This window comes from Solanum verrucosum, unplaced genomic scaffold (genome assembly GCF_900185275.1).
Source record: "Solanum verrucosum unplaced genomic scaffold, falcon-dt-bn FXZP01000062.1, whole genome shotgun sequence".
Classification (NCBI taxonomy): domain Eukaryota; kingdom Viridiplantae; phylum Streptophyta; class Magnoliopsida; order Solanales; family Solanaceae; genus Solanum; species Solanum verrucosum.
The window spans coordinates 6,408,672-6,435,730 of record NW_026020477.1 but is presented as its reverse complement, the minus strand read 5'-3'; the positions used below and the strand labels follow the sequence as shown (position 1 = coordinate 6,435,730).

The 27,059-nt window shown below is 36.1% G+C and overlaps 1 protein-coding gene across 1 annotated transcript; it reads left to right on the top strand.

Moving 5' to 3' along the window:
• Window positions 1–433: 433 nt before the first annotated feature.
• LOC125809425 (ALBINO3-like protein 2, chloroplastic) lies at window positions 434–26,035 on the top strand. The gene is made up of 15 exons (XM_049489066.1): window positions 434–859; window positions 1,576–1,682; window positions 2,906–3,033; window positions 4,638–4,709; window positions 10,800–10,901; window positions 15,425–15,484; window positions 16,194–16,274; window positions 17,024–17,089; window positions 18,227–18,274; window positions 18,759–18,935; window positions 19,029–19,084; window positions 19,177–19,294; window positions 19,573–19,662; window positions 25,658–25,767; window positions 25,882–26,035. The coding sequence occupies exons 1-15, from the start codon at window positions 456–458 to the stop codon at window positions 26,033–26,035; spliced, it is 1,773 nt and encodes a 590-aa protein (XP_049345023.1). The 5' UTR covers window positions 434–455.
• Window positions 26,036–27,059: the final 1,024 nt, after the last annotated feature.

The following is a 27,059-nucleotide window of genomic DNA, read 5'->3' as shown; positions in this document are numbered from 1 at the left end:
TTGCTGGTGTGTTGTTTTCTGTTTCTTTTAAAGGGATGATATCTCATTTTAGTCGTAACACGAAAAATATGATATCTTTAACCCCGTCATTTCAATATCATTGGTCAGTTTATCTAATAGCGCATGAAAACCAATTACTAGAGTATAATTGACTTCATGTTGATGCTTACTAATTACTAGAATATAATTGACTTCATGTTGGGCCTGTGCAAAGCACGGGCATGTCTATCTAGTATATATATATAATTTTACGTCCGCCGCCCTTGCCTACACTTTACCTTTCCTAAATCCCACTTGTGGAATGCCACTAATATGTTGTTGTATACCAAATTCAATTAACAAGTGACTTCCAAACAGCCCTCAGAAATAATAGAAAATCAGAAAGAAAAATCAGCTTTCTACATGGAATAGACGATGGTAACCCGCCGTCTGCCGATACCAACCACCAACCCATCATGTCCGTTCAGAGATTCTTCCAGCATCGCCGTTACTCTCGTAATTCGCCAGGAATCTACTTTCTCCACAATTTCACTTCTTCAGATTCTCACAATAAACCCTCAAACCCTTCCGATCACTACCGCCACCACAACCATGGGAACAGCTGGTATGTCCACATTTTGAACTCGTTTTTACCATCAAAGCCACAATGTGTTATCCCGCACAGTGTTTCCTTCTGCCGTTCCTTCTCCACTCGCGACTCGCGAATTGGTGACATCAGTGACTCGGCGGTTACTCAGTATGAGAACACGGAGTTGTTTATCAGCGAAAATATTACTGAAAGTGTTGAGGAGTCCATTCTTCCAGTACGCGCCTTGATTTCGTTGTTGGATGGTTATCATGACCTCACTGGCTTCCCTTGGTAACATACTGCATTCCTTCCAAATATTTTGTTAAGCACCTTTATATATGTTTATTTGATTTTCAGAAATTCTAATCTTTTTTCTGGTACTTTAAAAATTCCTAGTTTCGTTGTAAAATTGAAATGTAGTTCTAAAAAATGGCTTTGATAATTGATTCAGTAAGGTGAAAAGAGCCATGGTACACAACTTGAAATCCATATGCAGAAGTTAAGCAAACAATGCAGAAAATTATAGCTTGTGAATTGTAATATATGGTGGAAAATAACTGCTCTGTCCTTACCTTGCAAAAAAAAAAAGAGTTTCATTTATATGAATTACAAGGGCTGTTAGTTACTTAGGGGAGGCAGCTCTAGCTGCAAACAATGGGGGAAGAAGCTACTTGGAAGTATTTCATAAAAGTAAATGGACCCAAAATGGAAACAGAGGTAAATGATGATGCTGAGTTGTTGAAGGCTCTTGCCCACCTTGCAGATAAGGACCTCCTTGGAAGGTATCTAGTTGGGAAACAACTCAATTATGTACTACACTGATACCAATCAAAAATGCATTCTGTAGTTCACTGTTTTAGACCCACTCCTCCCTTCACTAAATTACCCACAAGGATCGGCCAGTTTTTAATGTCTTAATTTAGTATTTTCTTTTTCTAATTTTTATCCAATGCTAGTATATGGGCTCTTGATTTTGAAATCATACACTGTACTTACTTGGTTTGCAGGTGGATCATTATAGCTTCTTCAGCAGTGGCAATGAGGCTTACGTTATTCCCGTTTGTAATATTGCAACTCCACAAGTTGAAGAGAATTTTAGAGTTACTTCCTAAATGTGAGGCTTTGTTTTCAGCACCATTAATTTCCCTTTATCTGATGCTAATTTTGGAACTCAAAAAGTAGGATGGAGTGAAAGAGGGGAACGAGTACGTGGACCTCTTTTCCCTTTGGTTGAAATTTCGGAGAAAAAATATTTAAAGCCCCTGTTGTCCATACAAATTATTTCATTATCTCAACTTCAATTTGAGATGTTAATTGTCCATAAATGTCTGTTTTACAATTTGGTCCATTATTTTTAACTTCAACTTGAAATAGAGAATTTGAAGTCAAAAAACTGGTTTGAGGAGTATCTCAAGTGAAAAAATGGTTTTTACTCTCTAAACTTCAATATTGTTTCCAAGTGAAATTATGTCCAAACACAACTAACTTCCCAATACTCTTTTCAATTTCAACTTTTAGTACTCTTTATCTTTCAACCTCAATCAAGTATTGTCCACGTGCCTATTTAGAGTATTAAAATCTTCAAAGGAGATGCTCTCATATTTGGATTAGACAATTTTTTCGGTCTTCCTATTTACAAAATTAACTTGGTAGGATGCTGAGTGATTTTGTCACTAGAAGATGACAAATAAGATTCTGTTTCTTTTCCCTATCATTTCTGGCCAAGATTCACAAAACTATATAAATTTTACGTTTATCTTCAGTTCTACTTCTTTCCCTCCAAGTGCTTTAGTATGTATTCACCCTAGAGTAGAGTTGGCTATGGCTTCATTTAATCATTTCATGTTTCTTGAGGTGCTCTTCTTTAAAATGAAACTTACACATGTTCACAAGAGGATGGCGTAGTGGTTGAGGCATGGGAACAACAACGTGGTCTGGACACACCAGGTTCGAATCCCAGCTACAATACTTGGTATGTCCCATCTGGTTCAGCCGTGATGGGCATAAATTGGGAAACCTACGCTTGTGATCCAGCCAAGTTGCCCTGTAGATCAGTTGAGGAGGTGCTCTCAAGCTAGCCCACACACTACTGATTAAAAAAGACCGGAAAAAAAGAACCAGGATAACTTTCCTGATGCTGCTATTTTCTTTGTTCTGTAAAGAATCTATCTTTTAATGACATCTCCATCCTAAAAAATATAGATGAAAAAGAAAGAGTGAAGAGACTAGCCTCAATGAGTTGTTTGAGACGGGGGACATAGTATTTTACCTCTTAATAGAGATGTGTGCACACCAGAAGCCATTACTTTTTAACTGATCTTTTTATGCATTTTTAAGTGCCTCCTCCATTGCCTCCGCCTATGTCAAGAAGGAGTTTTAGGGACCAACTTAAAATATTTTTCAAGGAGAAACGAGCGGCAGGCTGTCCTTCATTTTTCTGGTACTTCGCCACTCTGACAGTTCAGGTATAATCCTATATAATTTATTATATCAAGTTTATTTGCCTTAGAAGACTTTCCATATGTAGTAGATAATTGACTATTTTTCATTATACATTGTAGAACACTGAGTTGTCGTTTGGTATGGAGTATTAGAAGAAATAATCCATGTATTATGTATGGTATTGTTTTGTATTGTGTTTGGTAGGATTTTAGACCTATGTATAACTAATCCATGGATTAGTTTACACCCTACATGGTATTATAGGATGTATAGCTAATACCTTCCATTTGGTGGTATTAGTAATACATATGATTTAATACCATGTGATTAAAATATGTAAAGACAAAAATACCCCTCAAATCCTTTTAATCATTATTTTTATTTTCTTAATTTTATGTTTTATATTTTTAGTTTGTACTAGTAAATTTATTTAAATAAATTAGCTTACAAATTTAATTATTTAGAGAGAGTTGTTTGTTGCTAAATAATTAATATATTGTAAATTAGTTAAATAATTAAGTAGTGTTATTTTACTGGAGTAACGCATTCAAATTGATCATCATAAGGAGGATATTACATCATTAAAAAAAATCTCTTCTTTTGATTTGTAATAATATTTAATCAAACTTGGCAACAACATTATCTCCTCTTATGTTAGCCTACCTAGTTTAAAAAAATTGGTAGAAAAGCATCTATCATTTTTTTCCTAGTAAAAGCACCGATGATGATACATTATAAATTTTAAATATATAGTAGAAAAACACTTATAAAAGTTGAGTGAACTTTTAAGATATTAACTCCATATTAAAACTACAATTTGCAACTTTTATGTGTAAATGTAGATGATTTATTCAATCTTACTATTGTTTACCGTCTTTTCGATTTTATAAGTAGATGGTATATTTTTATTAAATTGAAAATTAACATTTTGTGAGTAATCAATTTATTAAGATAAAAATTATTTACCCTCAAATAATTCAAGTGAGAAAATAACAAACATGACGACAAAATTGTTCTTCTCCTAGCTAGTTAGAAGGCCCAAAAAAAATAAAAATTGTCCGGCAATATTAATTTACCTTGACCCAATTACATGAAATGGAAAATCTCATAATGATTCAAGGGTATAATTGAAAAGAAGCATTTTGTAGAGTTTAATCCAAACACAAGATGGGGTGGAAGCAATGAACTAAACACTTGATAAAAAATAAACCGTGTATTACTAATCCCTACATTATTAATCCCTGCATTGCTAATCCGGTGTTATTAATCCCTGCGTTATTTATCTTCATGCCAAACGACCCTCGAGGAAATTGCTACTTTTATTGGGAAGCATGTGTAGCAAAACAAAACTTTGAAAGTCATTATGTTTTAGAATTCATTATTTGCCTATTCAATATGATAGGAGTTAGACTACAATAAGTTATAGTTCTTTTTCCTTGTGTGTTTGCTTTATTTTTAGTCTTTGATGAACACTTCACACAAAAAAAGTAGATGCATTGATGTTGTTTTTATTGTCACACAGTCGAAGCTTTTGAAATCTCCGCATGAAATTTGGTACTTTATTGATGAAAGTAGGATGTTGTAGTGTAATTTTGTCATCTTGGTCATGATCTTTATTCAATTTTAGGTGCCCTGCTTTTTCCTTTGGATTACGACTATTACAAGAATGTCACTGTATCATCATGAAGGCTTTGATTGTGTAAGAGCACCCTTTTTCATTTATGCAATGCTTGTGCAGGATTGATTTTCTTTTTGGTATTACAAGTCTTCTCTTTCTCCCCTTAATTGCTTAGTTTGGTTTTGTATCATCATCTTTTACAAGGCTCAATTGATACACCTAGTGAATATCTGACTCTATAAGCATTGTTGATGCATATAAATGCTAGTGAAAGCTGACTGTATAAGCATTATTGATGCATATAACATGCGATTCGACAACATAGCGGTGAAACTAATATGGTAATTCTCAAGTAAGTGAGGCACACAATATATGCAACATAACTAGTAAATAGTTTGCTTGCCTTGTTTTTTCCTCTTCTTGTTGTTGCATCCCTTCGTCGTATCTCCTCCTGCAAACAAAGAGCGCATTTGACACACATCCAATGAGATTTCCGTAATTTTAGAGGTATCCCAAATGGTTTTCAAATTCAAAAAGTCTCTTATTCTCTTAATCATATCATGAACCATATTTTTATCGCTTGGACAAGCCTCTTTGTCCCTCTTGACCATTTAATCAATCAACTATGCCCTAAACCAGACTATTAGTTCGGTTATATTCTCCATATTCATTCCAGTTTATTCAAACAATTTATTAGGAGATTTGTCATAATTAGATTATTATTACATTAGTTGTCAACCAACCACTGACTTGAGTTATACTTTGCAAACAAGGATTCTTTTAAAGTCACCCGAGATGGCTTTTTCTGATGAAGTTAACTATATTGATGTAAGGGGGAAAGCCCAAATACAAGTTCTTCCACAAAAACATGATTATTTGCTAAGAGCATCCAGTATTGGAATATCATTTATGATCTAGAAGTGCACATAACAGAAATGTTCCACTAATCTGGACAAAGTGATCTTAGCTCCATATAACAGCCAATGGGATTATGTTCCATGCTCTCGTTCACACTTCCGTATTACCTTCCAACTCACATTTAGTACAATAATTTTCAGCAGTTCTTCAAAATATTGTACAAGGTACTTCCGATTTGTGTCTATTCCTTCCCTTTAGTAGGTATTTCTTTTGGACCAACTAGCTTTTTTAGTTGTATCCCCCTGTGAATTGGAGTGTGTAATTATACCTTGCCAATTACACCCAATTACCTGATGACCAGGTAATTACATGGCCAACCAAACAGGACAGACAATGTAATTACACCCAATTACACCAGATCCAATTACCAGGGTGGCTTTCCAAAGAGGCCCTTATGGTTTGTAAATTATGTTATTAGAGTCCTATGTGACTTGAATTTAGGAGATAGTTTTTTGTTTGTTATTTGAATTTTACTGATAAGTTTTCAAACATGTTTTTCTAATTTTAGTTAGAAATTATATTTATAAATGTATGTCTCTGAGTCATTAATAAAATAGTTCCCTTTGACAATACTACAATATTTTTTCTTTCAAAGTTTTTCTTTGTTATTTTCTTAATTTCTTTATTAATAAACCAATAACTTTCACCAAACTGTCAGATGTTAAAGGTCATGTAATGCTTCTATTATAACATTGATCACTTAAGTGAAAGGCGCTATAAGACACTAAGGGGTCGTTCGTTAGCTGGATAAGAAATAAGTTATCCATTATATTAATTTTCATAGATCTTTTATACAACGTTTGATAGGTAGATAGGAATTAAGTTATTCATGTATAAAATAAATTTGATGTTCGGTTGACAATTTAGAAATCTCCATAACTAATACGTGTATAGGTTATGTGGAAATCAATGTATTATTTTATGCAAGATTAAAGGTGGAATAACTAATATAGTTATGCACCCAAGGGTGTGGCCTAGTGATCAATGAAGTGGTTGAGAGTCATGAGGTCTCAGGTTCAAATTCTAGCGTAGACAAAAATACTAGGTGATTCTTCCCATTTGTTTTAGCGTTGGTGGACAGAGTTACGTGGTACCTATTCTTGGTAGGAGGTAACATGTATCCTGTTGGATTTGAGCACAAAATTTGAGGTAACACATATTCTATTATTCAATGCCTGCAAAGCTTTTGGGGTCAACCTAGTTGGATTTGAGCTTAGTACAAGAATCAACAAAGTTATGGATGATCTTTTGATAGCAAAACATGCTACTAAGGGAAGGGTGGGTATTGTCTCAAATTGCAAAGAACAAGATCCTACAATTAAAACTAGATTCAGAGGCCAACACAAGCAGAGGAAACTTCATGGAGACAAAAATCTAGGTGTTTGTGGTTGAAGGAAGGAGATAGAAACACTAAGTACTTCCAAAGGCTAGCCAACTCTCATAGGAGGTACAATCACATTGACAGGTTACAGGTTGGTGATAACTTGATTGAAAGGAAAGAGCAGGTGAAAGAAGTAATGCAGAAAATGAACCTGGGAAGCCCACAACTTCTTTTGAGGATTTAGGTGGCCTAAGCATAAATGAAAAGAATGCTCTAGACAAGCTTTCGAAGAAAAGGTTTTTAACGCTATCAATTCTTGTGCTTCAGATAAAAGCCCTGGGCCAGATGGTTTCTCAATGGCTTTTTACCAGAAGTGTTGGAATATTATCAAGCTGGAGATTTTGGGTACCCTCAATCACTCCATAGTAATTGCCACATGGTGAAATCCTTTAATGCTTCTTTTTTGCACGTAACCCCAAAAGAAAAGGTGCAATAGAACTTAAAGATTTTAGGCCTATTAGCCTTATTGGTAGTGTTTACAAGATCCTGGCTAAAGTGCTTGCTGAAAGTCTTATAGAAGGTGATTGGAGGTTGTCTCTGGTTTTCATAATGCCTTTGTTCAAGGAAGGCAGACCTATGATGCAACACTTATTGCTAATGAAGTTTTGGACTGGAAGCAGAAAAGTGGTACCTTTCCTTTCTCAAAAAAAGAAAAGTGGTACCTTTGGTCTTCTTTTTAAGCTTGATATAAAGAAAGCTTTTGATAAGCTAAACCGGTCATCCCTTATCTCAATCCTAAGGCAGATGGAATTTGGAGAAAGGTGCATTAGATCGATCAAATACAGTTTCTCCACAGTAATGTATTCTGTACTAGTAAATAGAAGTTTTGTGGGCTTTTTTCTCCTATGAGAGACATTAGGCAAGGTGATCCCCTATAACCCTTCTCATTTATTCTAGCTATGGAGGTGCTAAGTAGGATGTTAGAAAAGGCCAAACAATTACATTGGCTAGAAGGATTTATGGTGGGCAGTGGTTCTGATCTAACAATCTCTATATCACATCTCTTGTTTGCTGATGACTCACTGATCTTCTGTGAAGTTGAGAAATCCTAAGTGCAATACCTTAATCTCACCCTTATGCTTTTGAGGCCATTAGGACTCCACAATAACATGTCTAAAAGTATCTACCCTGTTAATGAGGTCCCGGACTTGGAGAATTTGGCAGACATCATGTGCTGCTAAATTGGATCTCTTCGCACTACCTATTTGGGGTTGCCACTGGGTGCTAGTTGCAAATTAGTTGGGGGCTTGGAGTGGTATTGTGGAAAAGCTTGAAGGAAGATTGGCTTCCTGGTAACAACAATATCTCTCACTAGGGGGCAGGGTAACACTCATCAATAGTGTCTTGGATAGTATTTCCTCCTATTTTCTGTCCCTCTTCCCTATGCCAGCTAAGGTGCAAAAACATCTTGACAGACAAGATTAGGAGAGACTCCCTCTAGAAAGGTAATAGTAAGGACCACAAATTCCACCTTGTGAAATGAGCCAAAGTCACCATGCCAAAGCAATTTGGAGGCTTAGGGATTAAAGACCTGATATTACATCACAAGTGTATGCTAATGAAGTGACACTGGAGGTATAATCAAGAGACAACTGGTCTGTGGAGGGAGGTGATCCAAGCAAAATTTGGTAGCACTCGTCACTGGTGCTCTAATGAAGTCACAATTCCGTATGGCAAAGGGGTCTTGAAAGCTATTAGGAAGTTGTGGGAGGTCTTCTATCGAAATGCTACTCTCAAGGTGGGAAGTGAGGAGCACATCCAGTTTTGGAAAGACACTTGGTTGGGAAACATCCCTCTTATGAATGTATTTCCAAGAATATTTAAGATTGCCTCCAATCCAGAATCAACCATCTCTCAGTGTTGGGAAGATAATGTTTGGATGTGACTTAAAGGAGAAATCTAAATGACTGGGAATTTGATGAATTTATGGCCCTCATGGCCACCATCCAGATCAACTCAGTCCACAGCCAAAGCAGGGATAGACTCACTTGGGGAAGTAATATGGATGGCTCCTATTTGGTCAAAGAAGGCTACTAATATCTAAGCTCAAGGAAGACACTTATTGATCTGTGGCCCTGGAAACTTATCTAGAAATCTAAGATGCCTCCAAAAGTCATCTGTTTCAGCTGGGTCAGTCTTAATGGTTCTTGCTTAACTCAGGATAATGTCTCACGAGGAGGAAGTTCTGTAGATGGTATAGCCAACAGATGCTACATGTGCTCAACCCATAATCTTTCAATCACTTGTTTCTTCATTGCACTGTTGCCACAGACCTTTGGAACATGTTCTTTTCTCTCTTTGGACTGACTTGGGTCATGCCAAGCTCTTTGAGAGAGGCTTTTGTGTGTTGGAGTTCCTGGAAAGTTGGGAAGACCATCAAAATGATCTGGTCTTCAGTTCCTGCTTGTATTTTGTGGTGCATATGGATAGAGGGGAACAAAAGGTGTTCTGATAGCATCCCAACTCCCATTTCCTCTCTTAAGGCTAGGTGTTTAATTAGTCATTTTAGTTGGGTCAACCACTCCTCTGTAATTAAGGTTGAATCATTCCTAGAATTTATCAGCTCCATAGATCTATGTTGATAATTGTGATAGCTTTTTTTTTTTTGCCTTCGTGGGAGCGGATAATCTCTTTGTAATGCTTGCATCTTCTTGATGCTTTTTGTTAATAATATCCTTCTTATTTCATCGGGAAAAAACAGTCAAGGTCCTACTATTTGTGCCAACCCTGACACCCTAGATCTCTTTCCTTTGCTCTTCCAGCATTTTGCTTACACCCTCCATGTCTAGGATGAACAAAATGAGGGAGTGGATCTCCCTGTCTAATTTCATTATGAGGAGTGAAAAACCCCACTGTCTCTCTATTGACTAGCACCAAGTATCTGACAATTTTGATGCAAAACTTGATCCATCTAACCCATTTGATCCCAAACTCTCCTGATTTCAATCTCCAGCCAAGAACTTCATTGGCTGCTAGGATGTTTAGACCATTAAACGCCTACGCCAAGATCTCAAGTGTTGATTTGGTCTTGAATCCACACTTTGGACCTAGTAAATCTGATACCTGTGTGAGGCTAGTCAACTAGTTGGTGATAGTAATAAAATTTAAGATCATCCCCTTGCCTCAGAATGTGTCTCACGTCCCACGCTTTCCTCAGGGAACCTTATCTTTTTGAAATTCCTTTTATAACCCATGTTACTTCCTATCCCAGACAGTCTATCATTGTCCCAACTCTCTATTTTGGACTCTCACCTTCTAGTCCATGAACTCTCACAAAACTCCACTCAGTTGTACCATGAATTCTCCAGATTTGCCTCTAGCAGAAATCATTTCTTTTCTCATCCACTTCCCTCTATACAAGTCCCAACTGTTCTCTTCACTTTTTTTTTCTCTATGAATAGAGTAGTTGAGAGAGAATTTCATTTTTTATAAAGGACTTTAATAGCCAAGTATATAATTTTTTCTTACCTAATTGGTTGGACTTTAATTGAAACAAGTATATAGTTTTTTCTTACCAAATTGCTTTAGTTACTCCCTCCGTCCCAATTTATGTAGCACCGTTTGACTTGACACAGTTTAAAAAAGGAAGACATTTAAAAATTGTAGTCTAAAACAAACCTTAGATATTTGTGTGACTATAAATCATTTAATTAAAGGTAAAAGGAGAGTTTTAAAGTTGAATTGTTTCTAATTATAGAAAGGTGACATTCATTTTGGGACAAAGTAAAAAGGAAAAGGCTACATAAATTGGGACTAAGGGAGTAGTAGTCTGATTCCTGTATCTATATGAAAATTTTTAAAGCTTTGAAACTCTCGTGAGTTTAAATATTCTGTCCACTTGATGGTACTTATTTCCATTCATTTCTCTGTAGGGGGGCATTCTTTGGTTCCAGAACTTGACCGAGTTCCCTAGTGGTGTTTTAGGGCCAGTCTTTCCTTTACTGATTGCGGGATTGCATTATATCAACATACAGGTATATTGCTTTTATCAACCTTGAGATTTACTGCCTTTCTGTTTCGTTGTTGTCTTTCTTTGTGGTAACTGGTAACAAAGTTTCATTATGGGATTAAGAGACCTGTACCTTATTCTTGGCCTTGGTACTAGATACATTTTCAATTATAATTTCTTTTTCCTTTTCTGTTCGGAGGGGGGACTGTTATCCAATAGTACTTATGTTTAGGAATTTGATCGTCAACATGATCGATTTCGTGCTGGTTAACCATCGCTTTATGTTCAGACATGTTCTCTTGGTGCTCACCTTGCAATTGTTGGTGGGTCTTGGATACTGTTTAATATTTGGGGCAGGCCTGAAGCAAGTAGGAAAAGGGAAAAATATTTCAGTTCTATAGTATGAGATATCTGCATACCGGCATCAATTTTGTTTCTTAATATGTTTTTTCTCCAAAGCTAGTATATGGGTGATAATTCTTCCTTGCCCCTTCATAGTTTTGGGCTTTTTGATATACTGTTGCAAGGAATAATAATTTATTCTTGCATGGTTTTGAACGCTTGAAACCCTTCTCCCAAACAATGATGCCACCAAACATTGAGTCTTGTAATCCCAGATTCCCTCTGGTGCTCAAAACTCCCGAGAACCGAAGATTTAACTGACAGGTGGATCTTCCTGCCGTCTGTATTCAATCAACTAATAAGATCTTCTCCGTAAAATTTGGTCTTCCCAGATGTGGTGTAAAATGTTTTGAAAAGGGAAGACTTCATCTTGGTTTGGATGATTAATGAGCAAAGACTTAAACTGTCTGGAGGACTTGAGTTCAGCAGTTAACCAGATGGGTTAAGAAGTAAAAATTACTTGTGGAGTTGCCTCACCTTATTAAATTATGCTTTCTGCTTTTTTTTTTGTTTTAAAGTCTTGCCCTGTCTCTCCATTTTTCGCATCTTCAAAAAATGGGGTCCTGGAAGTTTCACCAACAAAAAGGTACCACAGAGAGAAAAAGAAGGTGACCCAACTTAGGCATCACTGGTACCCTTTGGATTTTGTGCGTGAGTGCAGGGAGGGTATAAATTCTATCTTTGTGGTGCTGGGTTGGTTTAGGTCTGATGCTGAAACCTGCACAGTGTGACCATATATGCACTGGTTTAGTAATTCTTCAGGTTCTTTGTTAGCTCAAGAAAGGTTTTAGTTTCAGTACTGTCTTCAGGATATTGCTAATTACTTTTAAATGTACACTCTAAAATGACTTGTTGGAGCAGATAGAATCAGATCAGGAAGTGGCAGGTGTGTTTTCTTATGTTTGCTTTGGATAGACTTATTTCAAGTCTATTTAATCAACTTTGACTACCCGACAAGATAGCTTACCTGAACTAGCTTTTGCAATTGTTACGGAAAAAGGTGGATTCTTGAACCAATTGTAAAGGCTACGTGGTAGAGACTAGAGATTATTCTTATATTTTTCTCCCAGTGAAGAAATTCAATTTGTTTTTCCTTTTAATTTTCATTTGGCAGAAAACTTATTTGGCTCCGCAATGACTTTGTTGCATTTTTCCAAATAAAATACAACAATTATGTCTCGGTTCCAAACAAGTTGGGTAAATCATCACTGACCTTGTTCCTATTTAGATTTTTAGATAAAATAAAATGTAAACCTAGATCTTTCATTTCCATCTGCAAATCCCAAATCATATCCTCCAATTCTGTGAGATTTTTTCATGGAAAGGGAAATCTGAAGGATGTTCTATCACTAGGTGATTTCTTCCCATCTGCCTAATTCTTGATTGACATAGTTACCTGGTGTTCCTTCTAAAAAGAAAAGAGTGACCCTGTATTGGTGTTGGTGGGAGGTAGCAAGTACTTTGTGGAATAGTCGAGGTGCGTGCAAGTTGCTTGGACACCATCGCTATCCGGAAAAGAAGAAGAATAATGTTCTCTACCACACTAAGCCTTAACAATTGGTTCAAGAAGCCATCTTTTATAGTCACAGTTGCAAAATCTTTTTTTTTTTTTTTTGAGAATTAGTACTGTTGTATTCCTCAGCATTAGGAATGCTGGCCACCACCAAAAACATGTTAACTGGGGAGTGAGATTCAAATCTAAACTTTACAAAGTACCTAGGAAATCAATCAACTCCTCTACTTCCTTTATACAGTTCTGTTTACACCAAAAACATAAATGGATTTGATCTCGTCTTCAAAGCATTTTCCATTTCTCTCCTTACAAATTGTCCAACATATGCATGAGGGTATTATCCTCCACCATTTTTTCTGACTCATGCTTCCACCTCTTCTAATCCAACAGCTCATCAGATCCGCTGTCTGCTCTGGAATTGTCCATACTGTCTTTGTGAGACTCAAAAACAGATTCCACACTTGATTAGTAAAATTACAATGTAGGAACAGGTGATTATTTGTCTCTCCTGTTTCATTGCACAAAAAACACCTAGTCACCGCTGCTCTCCCCTTCTTTTGTAGTACTTCATGAGTAAGGCATGCCTTCTTAACTACTAGCCAAGTGAAGCAATTCACCTTTGTTGGAGCTATATTCTTCTATACATTCTTCCATATCCTTAGCTCTTCCTCCTGCATAACACTATTCTCCTCCTGTACAAATTTTTAACAGAGAAACTTCCTTCTGTAGTGTGTCTCCACCTTTGCTTGTCAGGTTCCATTGTGGTTCCAGCAAACATTTCCACTTCATTTAGCGAACTAGCCACCCTTTCCACTTCCCAATCATTTAGGTGTCTTCTAAAATTGAGATTCCAGCCATGGTTAGACCAACATTCAGCAACATTTATCTCTGGATTCCTACATAACATCATGAGATCTGGGAATCTGACCTGCAGTGGAGATTCACCTAGCCAATTATCCTTCCAAAACCTGGTTTTGAGGCCATTGTCCACCCTAATCCTAGAGTTCTCCTGCAACTTTGGCCATAGTGCTTTGATTGCCCTCCAAACACCCACCCCATATGTAGTATTTTCCTCATTTGAGCACCAGTGGTTGGTTTGCCCATACTTATGGATAATTGCTTGTTTCCAAAGAGAGGACTCTTCTTCACAAAATCTCCAAAGTCACTTCATCAAAAGGCTACTGTTTTGGGTCTTCAGATTCCTTATTCCTAGTCCTCCTTGGCCTTTGCTAGATTGAGTCACTTCCCATTTTACTACTCCCTCCATTCCATATTAATTGAATTTTTGAGGCATTTTTCATTTTTCAAATTAATTTCTTTTAGAGTGTTCTTTCAATTTTACCCTTCATTTGGATTTTCAATGTGATGACTTCAATAAATTTGACAATAATTAATAAGGGTAAAAATGGAAAACTATGTTCAATTTATGTCTTAATCTACTTTTCTTAAAGGGTGTTAAACACCTCAAAAATTCAATGAATATGGAATGGAAGGGGTAGATTGCAACCCTTTCCTTCTTTATTCCTTCTCCACAAAAAATCCCTTCTTAATCTGTTAAAGTTTTTCCACCACACTGTCTGGGATGAGAAACAAAGACATCCCATAGGTGGACAAGGAATCCAAGACTGAATTAATCAGTGTGACCCTTCCCCTTAAAGATAAGTACTGTGACTTCCATTTGGCTAGTTTCCTTTTAGACTTCTCTATAATTCTATCCCACATCTCTACCTCTTTGAACTCCCTGCCTAAAGGCATGCCTAAGACAAGGCTGAGTATCCACACCACAGTCACAGTTGCAAAATCTAGTTCAAGTAAGCTACATTTTCAGTGTATGAGATAAGACTGGAACAGGGTCCATCTAAAGGCATAATTCAATTTTCATTCCACTCAACTGCCCAAGCCTTTCGGTTTCACCAAAAAAGGATGCAATAGTACAATGGAAAAGATTTATCTGATAGCACCCGTATTTCTTGTGGCTGAGGGTTGTAAAGAATAGAGAAGGTTGACCTGGGGAAATAACAATGTGTTTTTGGAGGATGAGATGGATAAAAGTTCTGATAGTGTGACGTCAAATGCGAAGCGAAAGAGAAAGAATATCACCAATAAAAGGGGCTGGGAATGAGGAAGAAAGATAATCAACCAAAAGATGAAAGGGAAAGAAACAAACGAGGAAAGTGGGAAGAATATTATAAGTAGTTGGCTAATTATTGGTGATGGGATTCAAATAGGAGACTTCACTTAATTGGAAAGTAACTTGTGTGTTTTCGAAATTTGAAAAACATGATATGATGTTAGCTACACCAAATAGTGTTATCTACTCGTGATAAAAAATATAAATAAATAAGAATGAAAAACATCAAGGGGTTACATTTTTTTTTCAGTAAACATCTAGGGGGGTTACATTTAAAAGAAGTTTTTTCTCGAAATTTCTCCTGCCCTTACGCACCAAACGATTTTTACAAACTTTTGTCTCATAAATGGGAAGGGAATATTAGGGAGGGGGGAGGGGGGGAAGAAGTTTCTGTATTCGGGTATATAGTATAATGAGCTTGGTTTAGTTTCTTATGCAAGTGATATTCGAGATGTTTTTTCTCCATGCTTTTTGATAGTGATGATCTCTCTCTTTCTACCAGGTATCCTTTCAGAAATCTTCAGTTGAAAAGATGAGTGGACCCGTGGGATTAATAGCCAAGGTCAGTAATCTGTCAGAAATTTATGTGATATATCCTCATACTTTGATCTAGAAGTGATTTTCGTCATTTTCTGCGTAATAAAGGGACTGAACCAATCTCTATTCAAACTCCATTTGTAGAGGTACATCTTTAACTTATCGATTATCTTATTACCATAGTTATCCGACGAATTTGAGAAAATCTATAAGATTCTAGGGAAAAAGGACAAATATACCTCTGAACTATCGTAAATGGTATGTAGATACCCTCCGTCATACTTTTGGGACATTGGTGCCCCCGCCGCCCAAAAACTAGAGCATATATACCCTTTATACTAACGGACATACACATGTCATAATCTTATCCATCGATCCAACATTTATTAAATATCGGATCGACGGATAAGATTGTGCCATGTGTCCCTATTTAGTCTTCCATTAGAGTGAAGGGCATATATGCTCTAGTTTTTGGACGGTAGGAGCACCTATGTCCCAAAAGTATAACGAAGGGTATCTGCATACCATTTACGATAGTTCGGGGGTATATTTGTCCTATTACCCAAGATTCTATCCTCCTATCCAAAAAGAATGACTAGTTTCGGAGTACGAGTATCAAATCATAGAATTTGTGAAGTGCATTTGGATATCGATTTTTCAATCCTTTGAAATATAATTTAAGTATCTAGAGATATAAATTTTTTTTTTGATAATGTTAACGTATTATTCATCAGCATAAAGGTAGTGCTGGGCCTGGCCACTCTAGAACAGAAAGTAAAAGGCCTATATATTTCACAAGGCTTCCAAAAAGTGTGGTATGGAGTCAGCCTCCTCTATACAAAATTCTTGACACCCAAAATGCAAGTTCAAAATACAATTCATCTTTCATTTTTGGATTAGCAGTTTGAAATCCTTTTGCCTTATTAACCTCTTCCATTGGAATAATTTATCCCCTGTTAATGATATATTACCCCTCTTAGATTTCATTAGCTTCGTCAATAAGGCTCAGTGACCATTCTTTTGGCTTTTGCTTGTGGCTAACTCCCTGATTAGATAGGTGTTTTTGTTCTCAGGAGTTAACCATGTTTTTGTGTATGTAACTTGCATCTCCTTGATGCCTTTCAAATACAGCATCTTACTTCATCAAAAATAAAAAAATCTTTGTTAAGATATTAATAAATCAAATCTGATGTCCACGAACGTATGAGATGTTATGGAAAAACTCTCAAATTTAGGCTCATAAACCTTCAACACAGAACAAAGGACAACTTTAAACACACAGGGTGTACATCTTTAAACCCCCTTACTCTAAATTCTGGAATCCCCTCAAGAAACTAGTGATCATTAGCTATGATGCTCGAACTCTTCAAAAATGTCGACGAGTGCGTGTTGGATCCTTCAAAAGTAGTGCATTTTTTAAAGATCCGCATGGGTGTGGCATCATTTTTGGAGAGTCCGAGCAACATAGATCATTAGTATGTTATCAATAGTTTTCTGTTTTCCTGATGATAACTTTGAGATGTAAGTCTTAACACTTTTGCTTTTTTTTTTTTTTTGGTTACAGTACTACCAGAAGTACTTGGGAGTCCTGACGTTAGTGATTTTATTTGTTACGTTCAATATGCCCCAGGTAATCAACCATTTGATTCCAACAAAATATGTGCTGTAGGATTTGTCCATTTTTATGTTTAAAGTTGGCATCCCATGTTTGCCTTTATTATTTTGAGCTTTGTGGTCCAATTTTAAGTTAACTTGAAGAAGGAAACTGGCTTTTGATCTTTGAACTGTTTATGTTGGTTTCCCTGGTTTATGTCCTGTTAATTTATTGGTCTCAACAATAGCTGGAGTCATTGTTTTCTTGAAAGTTGTTAATGGTGGCACACTTTTGACTTGTGTGTCCATTCTTTGTGACCCCTTTTTATCTTAAAATTGTTTTCTCAATTTAAGAAAAAAAGGGTTTATGGTATTGTAAATATACTGTTTTTTCAGCTATGAATTGGAATAGTCGGGATGTTCTTGCTTTTCTAGGTGGTTTGCATCATGTCTAGCTTGAATATGTCTACTTAGGCTTTCTGGCACTGTATGAGATTTTTGTCATTGTAATTTGCAGCTCTATGGGCCTATCTCTTGCTCTTATAAAGTTAACAGACTCAAACCATATTATAATTGGATGGATTGCAAGTAGTATATCATGATTTAATGTTTTTGTTTGATAGGGTTAGTTTCTCTTGTGAGCTGTTCTCTTTTTTTGTAGCCTCAGAGATGGATTGTACTAGGTATAAGACATGCAATTAATGTAATTGATATCGTGATGAACTAGTGGTACATCTAATGGTTGTTTGAAATTGGTGAAAGCAGAGGCTTTGGAAGTTAGTGAGTTTCCAATTGAAATATGACCTGACGAGACTACCCCAATAGTACAATATAAAATGGTAGCAGTGGTGGGCTGATCACATACAAATAGTAGCGCCTACAGATTTTGAAGTTGATGATGGATGGAGCAACTTGATTTAGTTGTCTGTCAGGCTTATGTGAAAGAATGGTAGCAGTGGTGGACTGATAACATACAAATAGATATTAACATTGATAGGTCACTAATTTTTTCTTTAATATTCTTAAAATTTTCGGTGTTGGGTTGGAGAGGGGGTTGAAAAATAAAATAATTGCATTGTCTTTCTGACTCATTCGCTTGCCCTTCTATCTTGATATATCTGACAAAGGATTGTGTGCATGACATTAAGTTTTTGTTTATTTTTCTATTTTTCAGGGGAGTTTAGTGTTTTGGCTTACCAATAGTTCGATGACTGTTATTCAGGTATCTCTTCTGAAGTATTCTTCCTAAGGCTCCTCATCCTAACTTTATTTCTTGCTTGACTGGGCATGCGGATAAATGCTGAAGTAGGAAGTTTTTGTAACCTCTCGTGTTATGCATTAGATGCCAAGAGGTCTTATTGCACAAAAGGCATTAAGTTTCAAATTTGCTTTTTACTCCTCCTAACGTGGAAAGAGAGCATGATAGATGAACTACTAGATAATGAAGATAGAAATTTTTCTTCAAACTTCCCTTGGAAAATGTCTATGATCTCCTCTTTTTCTTACTTCCGCTCCCTCTAGACACAGTCTGTCTAGCAAATCGTACATAGCTGGCATTCTCTTTTGTAAATTTTTCCTTGTCCAATAGAGGTGGTTAAAAAATGTTGCTTCTTAAGGTTGCACTTTGCACGTCCTCATGAATCAATGGGTGTGGTGAATATTGGAAAGAAATAATTTCTAAGAACTCATTACCTTTTTATATACAGCAACTATCTCTAAAGCATCCAGATGTTCGCAAGAAACTGGGGCTACCTCAGAAGGATCCTCAATTAGAAGGTGCACATCCGAAAGAGTTGGTTAATCCTGGAGAAATCAAAATAGATCCATCAAAAAATCAGAGCAAAATATCTGTCCAGAACCTATCACCTCAAGAATTGGTTAATGTTAGTAACTATTTTTTTTTCCTGATATTGAGACTTGAAATGTTGAGTTTTTTTTGCTGCTTTCTAAATCTTTGTTTGTTGAAACCTCATCAGCTTTCGATCAAACACTTAGCAGGAGGACGTAAAGATGAAGCTATGTCCTTTCTACGGTATTTCTCTCCGCTAATAAAAGCAATCCTCACCGCCTCATTTCTTTTCTTTTCTTCTCTGTAACATCCTCTTTTTAATATATGTGTTACAGACTTGCTATTGCCAAGGATCCCGAGAATGTTCGAGCTTTGCTTATTATTGGCCAGACACTGTTGCAAGATGGTTCCTTACCAGAAGCTACTGAATACTTGGAACGTACTATTGCTAAGGTTTGAGTTTGAAGTCTTACTGATCTTCTTGATGAAGAATATCAATTTGCTTTCGTGGACTAAGAATTTCCTGAACGTTATTAATTTCAGTTCATGGAATGGGTGACTGAACTTGGGAAAGTCAAAATCGGTTTTTCTATATTTGGGACCTTTTAAAGTTTATGCACTATGCAGTTTACTCTGCAGAAAACTTCATTTTTTTAAGTGAACTTAACTTGGCTGCTATAATCCAGCAGAGTTGATTTGTTACTGATCAAAGTCAATTTCTGCAAGTTCAGCTTCTGCTAAAGGAGAATCAAAAGGAAATTGAGGATGTTGATCTGCTGATTCTATCATCTCAATGGGCAGGTGTTGCCTGTATACTGCAGGTAATGGTGTTTTGAGAACTTGGCTTGATGATTGACTTATAAATACAACTACTATGCTTCGATCCTGATCAAATTGGGATCGGCTATATGAATTCTCATTGACCACTCCATTCAAGTTCATCTCAGACATCATATTTACTTGACATAAATCAATAATAATTCTAGTCACAGATATTGAGTACCTTGCATCATTTACCTGATTCCATGACATGGCGGACTGACGACAATAGAGAACCCATGCATATAGGGGGTTCTATTGTGGTATAATTTTAAATGGATTTTCAGATGAGAAGGTTTCTATACAAAATTTCCCTCTTCCTTTTCCTCTGGGGTTGTAGTTGCTAGAAGTTTCATCTTAGTTCTCTTTTCTATTCAAATGTTTGTGAAATTCCTCAGAATCTACAGTATGTTTGAAGTATGATTACCTTGAAATTCCTCAATCCTTCATCTTCCATTTTTATATATGTCACGACCCGAGTCTACACCCTGGACGTGGCCGGCACTCAAGAATCATTGTTGGTCCCCAAGCGAACCCTGACTACAAGCGGAAGACTAACTCAAGCATGCAAAAGCTTAAAACTGAATTAAATTCATTGAACACCAATAGTGAACTTTAAGAAAGTTTGAACAATACTCAAAAGAAAGTAATTATAGAAAACTCTTCCACTTTGTCTATCTATGAAGCCTCTACTATTATAGAAAGATATTGGGACAAGACCCATGACATCTCAAAACTACTAATTGTAAGGTAAAGGTAAAATCCTCCGGAATATAAGAAGGCTCACCAAAGCTGACTAGAATATCACATGACCTCAACGAAACGCCCGTTGATGATCCTGAATACCTGTATCTGCATCATGAAACGATGCAGGCCAACTGACTCAGTACGTGGAATGTACGAGCATGTAAGGGAATTCTAAAGCATAAATATAAGCTTGAACTTGATAAAAAGGAACATACTTACTTCTTATCAACTTACTCAACTCAACTCAAAGAAACATGGTTCAACTCGACTCAGAGAAAATAAGACTCAACTCAATAAGGAGATATTCAACTCAGTTAAAGAAGGAACAACTCAATAATAAGATACTCGAATCTGGATTCTCAACTCAATATAAAACAACAATTAAAGATGCAATATATGGAAAGCTTTTAAAACAGTAGAAAGCAACTCAATTTATTTAAGAATACAATAATAACTAAGTTTGTATGCAAGGATACAAAATAACTCTGTTTGTAAATGAAAATACAAAATAAACTCTGTGTATATAAGAATACAAAATATCTCTGTGGGAGTTTCTCTAACTGACAATCATCACTATGAGCTATGTGATGATACAACGTCTCACCCACGCTGCCAGAACTGTCCTATACTTTGCCAGGGGTATAAGACCTACTACTAAGTGGATCCATTAGTCTATGCTAAAAAACATTAAGGAATCATCTAAAAAGTATGACCCTTTCTACCCACGTTGGCTACATGGTTTATGGGGGCTGTGAGTTGTCTGAACTCTCCCCAATATTGGTGCTCAATACTACTCCCAAAATATAACTAGCTCATATGTTTAAAAACATAACTCTTTCTGTGTTTTGAGATTATTACTCAAAAATCTTTCTCTTAAAAGAGATGGTACTCAAACTGCTCAAAACTCTTTTGGAAATCTCAGTCTCCTCTCATCTTAAATGTAAAAACATTTACTCTTGGGAATACTTAGTTCCCATATATCATTTTAAAGAAAATGAACTCAACTCTACTCTTCCTCAACTCAGTGCTCAAGTCTTTAAAACAAGTGATAAAACAATTTGTAAAAAATCTTCTTAAAATATGGTTTATCCCGAATTATGGACGTGAACGACTCAATTCAAGGTTTTCAATAACCATGCATATAACTCAATACTTGGAACTCAAGAACTCAAGGAGTCGATGATACTACTCATCTCAAGAATGCTCAACTCGGAGGTTTCATGCGGAATTATGGGCATGAACTACTTAACTCAAGGTCTCAATGATACCTCTCATCTCAAGACTGCTCGACTCATAGGGTTCATGCGGAATTATGGGCATGAACTACTCAACTCAAGGACCTTCATGGGTAACATGTAGTAGCCCCATGATTAGGAATATATCCCAAAATGATTAGGAACTCAATACTCCAGACTTAGAACTTGAAGTTACTACTCCTCTTAAAGATACTCAAATGATGGAGTTCATGTGGGATTTATGGGCATGAACGACTCGTCTCAAGGGTCTAAATAACAATATGGAACTCATGTATACGACTCTTCTCATTCTCATACTTACTTCCTCAAAACTCAGTTTAAAACTCAAGTGTTTGCTTTGAAAAACTTCTCAAGATTTATAACTCAAAATAGGGTTCATGCTGAATTATAGACATGAACAAATCAACTCAAGGATCTCAATAAAAATATGGAAACTCAATAATTAGAAATAGAATTTTTAAAAGAACCATGAACTCAAGAACTCAAATCAAATTATCTCAAGAATACTCAAATTTAGGGGGTAGAATCCTAGATTCCTCTTTTATTGATTTGAAAGAAGATATAGGGCGTGAGGACGAACTAGTCCAACACTATGATAACCTTACATACTTGAAAAAAACAAGGTTCTTAAAGAATCTTGAAGAAGAACTTGATTAGAAGTCTTGAAACCCTAGCTTGAAGGTAAACAATCAAGAAAACCTTTCTTGAGATTCTTGAATTAATTTCTTGAAATCTCTAAGGCTAAGATTTATGATTTTCATTAGTGATTCATAATTGTATGGAGGAACTTGAGTTGGAAATAATGGAATTCTTGAAGAAAATCTTTCCTTGAAGAAGAATCTTGAAAAAGATGGAAAGAATCTTGAATGGAGTCTTCTACTTCGATTTTTCCTTAGAGTTTTACCCTAGGGTTTGAGAGAAGAGAATGATGGACTAAAAGATGAAAATCTGATTGTTTTGAGCCTTTTATTAATCAATAAATTCGTTTAGGGTTTTCTTGGAGGTAAAAAAACAAAAACAACCCTTTTTAATGTTTTTCCGTCAGCTAAATTCGTAACAACACTGTATAGGTTACTAAAATAGTCATAACTTTTTACTCAGAAATTGGATTGACACGAAATTGATGGCGTTCGAAAGTAGATTCAAATACCTTTAATTTAATAGGTTATGACTCACGTAACTCTTTCTTTATATTCTAAGAGATATGGTCGTTTGAGGTTGACCCAAGTAGAATTTTATATCAAAACTTAATTGATAAAGAAACTTCAAGAACACTTATCAAGAACTCATCAAGAAATTAAATTGCTCAATATTTATGGATAGATTCGCAAAAGAAACTCATGATTGGTGTGTGGGTGAATGAACCCAACACTATGGAAGCTTACGTAACTCTTAGGGATTAAACCCATGGCGAAAATCCGCAATAAAACTCAAGAACCTCGACGAACGCTTTGATCCTCTCCTCTTTTCTCTTCTTGAACTCTCAACTAAAACCCTAGGCATATATTAGGATTATAAAACTGAACCTAATCGGATTAGACCCTTAAAACCTTACTAAAAACGAATTAAATTTGATTGGGTAAGGAAAAGACCAAAATACCCCTTACTATTTTCGGGTAACTTTCCTTAACTAGACAACTTGACTTCAAAAAGGCATATCTCATTCATCCGACCTCGAAACTTAGCAAACTCGATGGCGTTGGAAAGATAATTCAAAGACCTTTCATTTTCCATCTCATGGCACACCTAACTCATCCTGTACTGAGAGTTATGGTCGTTTGAAGTTGACTCAAAACTCATAACTTAAGCATAACTTACAAAATTTCAGATTTTGCTATTTCCAATTTAGTTCTTTTTGGAACTCAAGGTGCTGCATCTAGTGACTTGACCTTCATACTTGAGAAATTTTAAATTCCTTGGTAAAATCCTACTCACAACAAAGGATGGTTCGAGTCTTAGTTCAAAAATTTTCTGGGTGTTACAATATACTCTCTCCGTTTCAATTTGCTTGTCCTACTTTTCTTTTTAGTCCGTTTCAAAAAGTATGCCTCTTTCCTTTTTGGCAACTCTTTAATTTCAACTTTCCACATGACATGTTTAAGACCACAAGATTAAAGGAGATTTTGGTTCATTTGATATATCTTTAATTTAAGACCACAAGATTCAAAAGTCTTCTTTACTTTTTTATACTCCATGCCAAGTCAAAATAGGACAAACAAATTGAAACGGAGGGAATATGTTTTATTCTTATAGACCCACATGCCCCTAAAGGCCTGCTGATGCCTGATTGCTGCTCTTCTATATAATGATAGTGAGGATTCAACCTGGCCTCCCCCAATACCTAGCTTCTCTTCCCCCTCTCCTCTCCATATTCTAGACAAACTGATTACTGTTCCTCCCTGTATTTCTGCCTTGTCCATTTATTGAAGGAAATCCTAGCCATTGCATGTTCTCTCTTTACTTTTTTCACTATTTCTAAATTAGCTAAACTTCAGCACAATAAGTATGGTAGATTTGTTTTGGTTATGATGAATGATCAAACTAGATCAGTGATTATTATCCCTGAAAATAAGCCTAACGAGGGGTGGTTCGGACTTGTAAGCCGCATTGCAAGCTTCATAAACAGGGGGTCTTTAATGCAAGTTACTAGCCCAGTCTTAGGTTATTTAAACCGAAAACTGCCTTCTTCTGATGGGGAAGTAAAAGAATTGGAGTAGTAATCAGATGAAAATGGATCAAAAGTTGCTCATTGTGACGGAGAAGTTCATGTCTAATACAAGTAGCAATATTAGCTCAGCTCAATTTGTCTAACTTTTAGACTAGTTTCTGCTTGAAGATCATCAAAAGCTAATGAGTGGATGTACGTCTTTGTAAAGAATTTGAGGCATATATATATAACTCTCAGATATGGGCTGTTAGCTTGTGATGATGTTGAAACATATTGTCTATAGATATGGGCTATCAACTTACCGAGTAATTTAGTTTTGCAGATATCATGTAATAAAACATTTTTATCTTGTTCAATGAAAGTCAGAGATAAATTGTTCACTTTACTCTCCTTGGTATATTTATCTAAGCGCGAATTCAAATTAGTCCTTGGCTCTCTTCTTAGACCAATCCTTGAAGGGAGAAGGAAGATACAAGGAAGCAGTCCACAAGAATAGGTGGAAACGCTAAGAACCTATTATAGTTCCGGAACAGAAGACATTAATGGTTTCCCCTCATTTTGATGATAAAGTTCTACTGTAGAGATGATTCATAGTGAGTTTTCCCGACTGTGATGATTCCCATAAGAAAAGATGTGAGGAGCTGGCCTCAACTTACATCGAAAGGTGTCTTCTACTTACAGATGTTTGATATGAATAAGTGGAATTGTATTATAAACTTTTATTTTTAGTGTAAGGAAGCAAATGTAGAGGAAGCTGATCAGTTGAGTCTTTTTAGGGTCTCTGTAATTAGTTCGTACTAGCCCACAGTTTGTTCATAAGTTTTTGGAGGTCTCCAGCATTAAGAATTCTGAAGAATACCGGTTCTCAAAATCTTTTTTAGCTAAACCTCACTCCCTTTCTTTCCTCATCTCACTTGTTGGACTCAAATTGAGATTGAATCAAGCAAATTATATGAAGGTGGGTTGGTTGTCGGCTGATTTCTCAGAGCCTGGAGTTTGTGTGGATGGTGGATGAAGCGGAAAGGATACCGACACCTCCAGATAATTGCCGGACAATACTATTTAAGGATTCTAGACATGTTTATGCCCTCTAAATATGATGACTGTCTAAGTTGCTCTCTCAGCAGAGCTTAGTTGGACCCAAATTCTATTTTCCTTGTGGTGTTATGAGCTTGACTTGCCATATTTTTGGGCTTGGTCAGTGGCAGATACTCAAGGCCTCTCCTTTCTTGAGCCAAGCCTAAAATCTAGGATAGTTCGTGTCGTAGTTATATACTGGAAGTAGGTTCCTCATAGTGATATTGCACCATTCCTGTTCCTTTACAGGGTAAGATGGGAGAGGGACTTGCACACCTGGAACGCATAGCCACGTTGAAAGAGCCAGATGACCCAAAGAGCAAGGCCCATTACTATGACGGATTAGTACTACTGTCAAGGTAAAAGTTTGTTTTAATTCTTGATACATGGTTTATTTTCGAAAAACAAGTTCTAGAAGACCTTGTTTATTCCAATTCTACAATTGATTAAAGTGGTACATGATTATTTTCCAGTACATTGATCAATGCTGGCCGCAAGAAGGATGCGATTAATTATCTGCAAATGGCTACTGCTTATGACGAGTCTTACAGAGAATTTCTGCAACAATGCGAAAATGAAGAGGATGTTATCAGTAACGACCTTGCCACTAGGAGGAGAAGAGATTAAGGGTGTGTTTGGTATGAAGGTGTTTTCCAATTTTCGCATGTTTGGTTGGGTTAAATGTTTTGGAAAATGTTTTCCAAATCAACTCATTTTCCTCAAATTTAAGGAAAATGACTTCCCTTCAAAACTTAAGGAAAACATTTTCCAAAACTCTCTTCCAACTTCCAATTTAAAAAAAAATTGTTGAAAAAATCAATTTATTTTGTCCCTACCCTCAAACCAGCCCCCCAACCAACCCCCCCTCCCAATAATTTAAAGCTTGTTTTTAAATTCAATTTTTTTACCCACCCTCACGCACCTCCTACCCAGCCCCCACCCACCCCACCCCTACCATCCCCCCCAAAAAAAATATTTTAAGTTTGTTTATAAAAAATATTTTCAACTTCAAAATTTCATTTTTTCACGCTACCCTTGACCCCCCGCCCCCCCACCCACCTCTTACCCAGCCCCCCACTCCCCAAAAAAAATAATTTAAGTTTGTTTTTAAAAATATTTTCGATTTCAAAATTTCATTTTTTCACCCCTACCCTCGACGGAAAAAATACCGTATATACAAGTAAAATGATACACGAAATGATTAAATAACATATTTTGGACACCCTTAACATGACAAATTGTTATAGCTTAGTGGTTTCACTTCCTTGGAATGAGGAAGTGCTCGTGTGTTTGAATCACACTAGTTCAACTTTGAAATGAGCTTTTGTTGTGCTATTTCTGAACACTCTTTGTGAAATTCCTGGCTCCGCCACTACACTACGTAGGCTATAGCATATGAAATATTGTCAATTTTTTTTGTGTTTTATTATGATCATTAGAAAATAATTAGGTTAATATTTCTATTTAGCTATTTATACTTTTACTTGAAGTCAAACTTAATAAATATATAAAGATAATTTTATTTGTGGATTTGATTAACAAGTAGTAACACAAACACCATGTAATATTGTCTTATCGATATTTATGATAATATTTTTAAATTATAATTTGATTTAATTTTTTTTTAAAAATATATACTTTTTAAAATGTA

Excerpts from the sequence above, each read along its gene's own strand:
- LOC125809425 (XM_049489066.1), top strand. The coding sequence starts at position 456 with ATGTCCGTTCAGAGATTCTTCCAGCATCGCCGTTACTCTCGTAATTCG. Across the intron at positions 19,295-19,572 it reads TGGAACGTACTATTGCTAAG|CTTCTGCTAAAGGAGAATCA; the intron begins GTTTGAGTTTGA and ends CTGCAAGTTCAG. Across the intron at positions 19,663-25,657 it reads GTGTTGCCTGTATACTGCAG|GGTAAGATGGGAGAGGGACT; the intron begins GTAATGGTGTTT and ends GTTCCTTTACAG.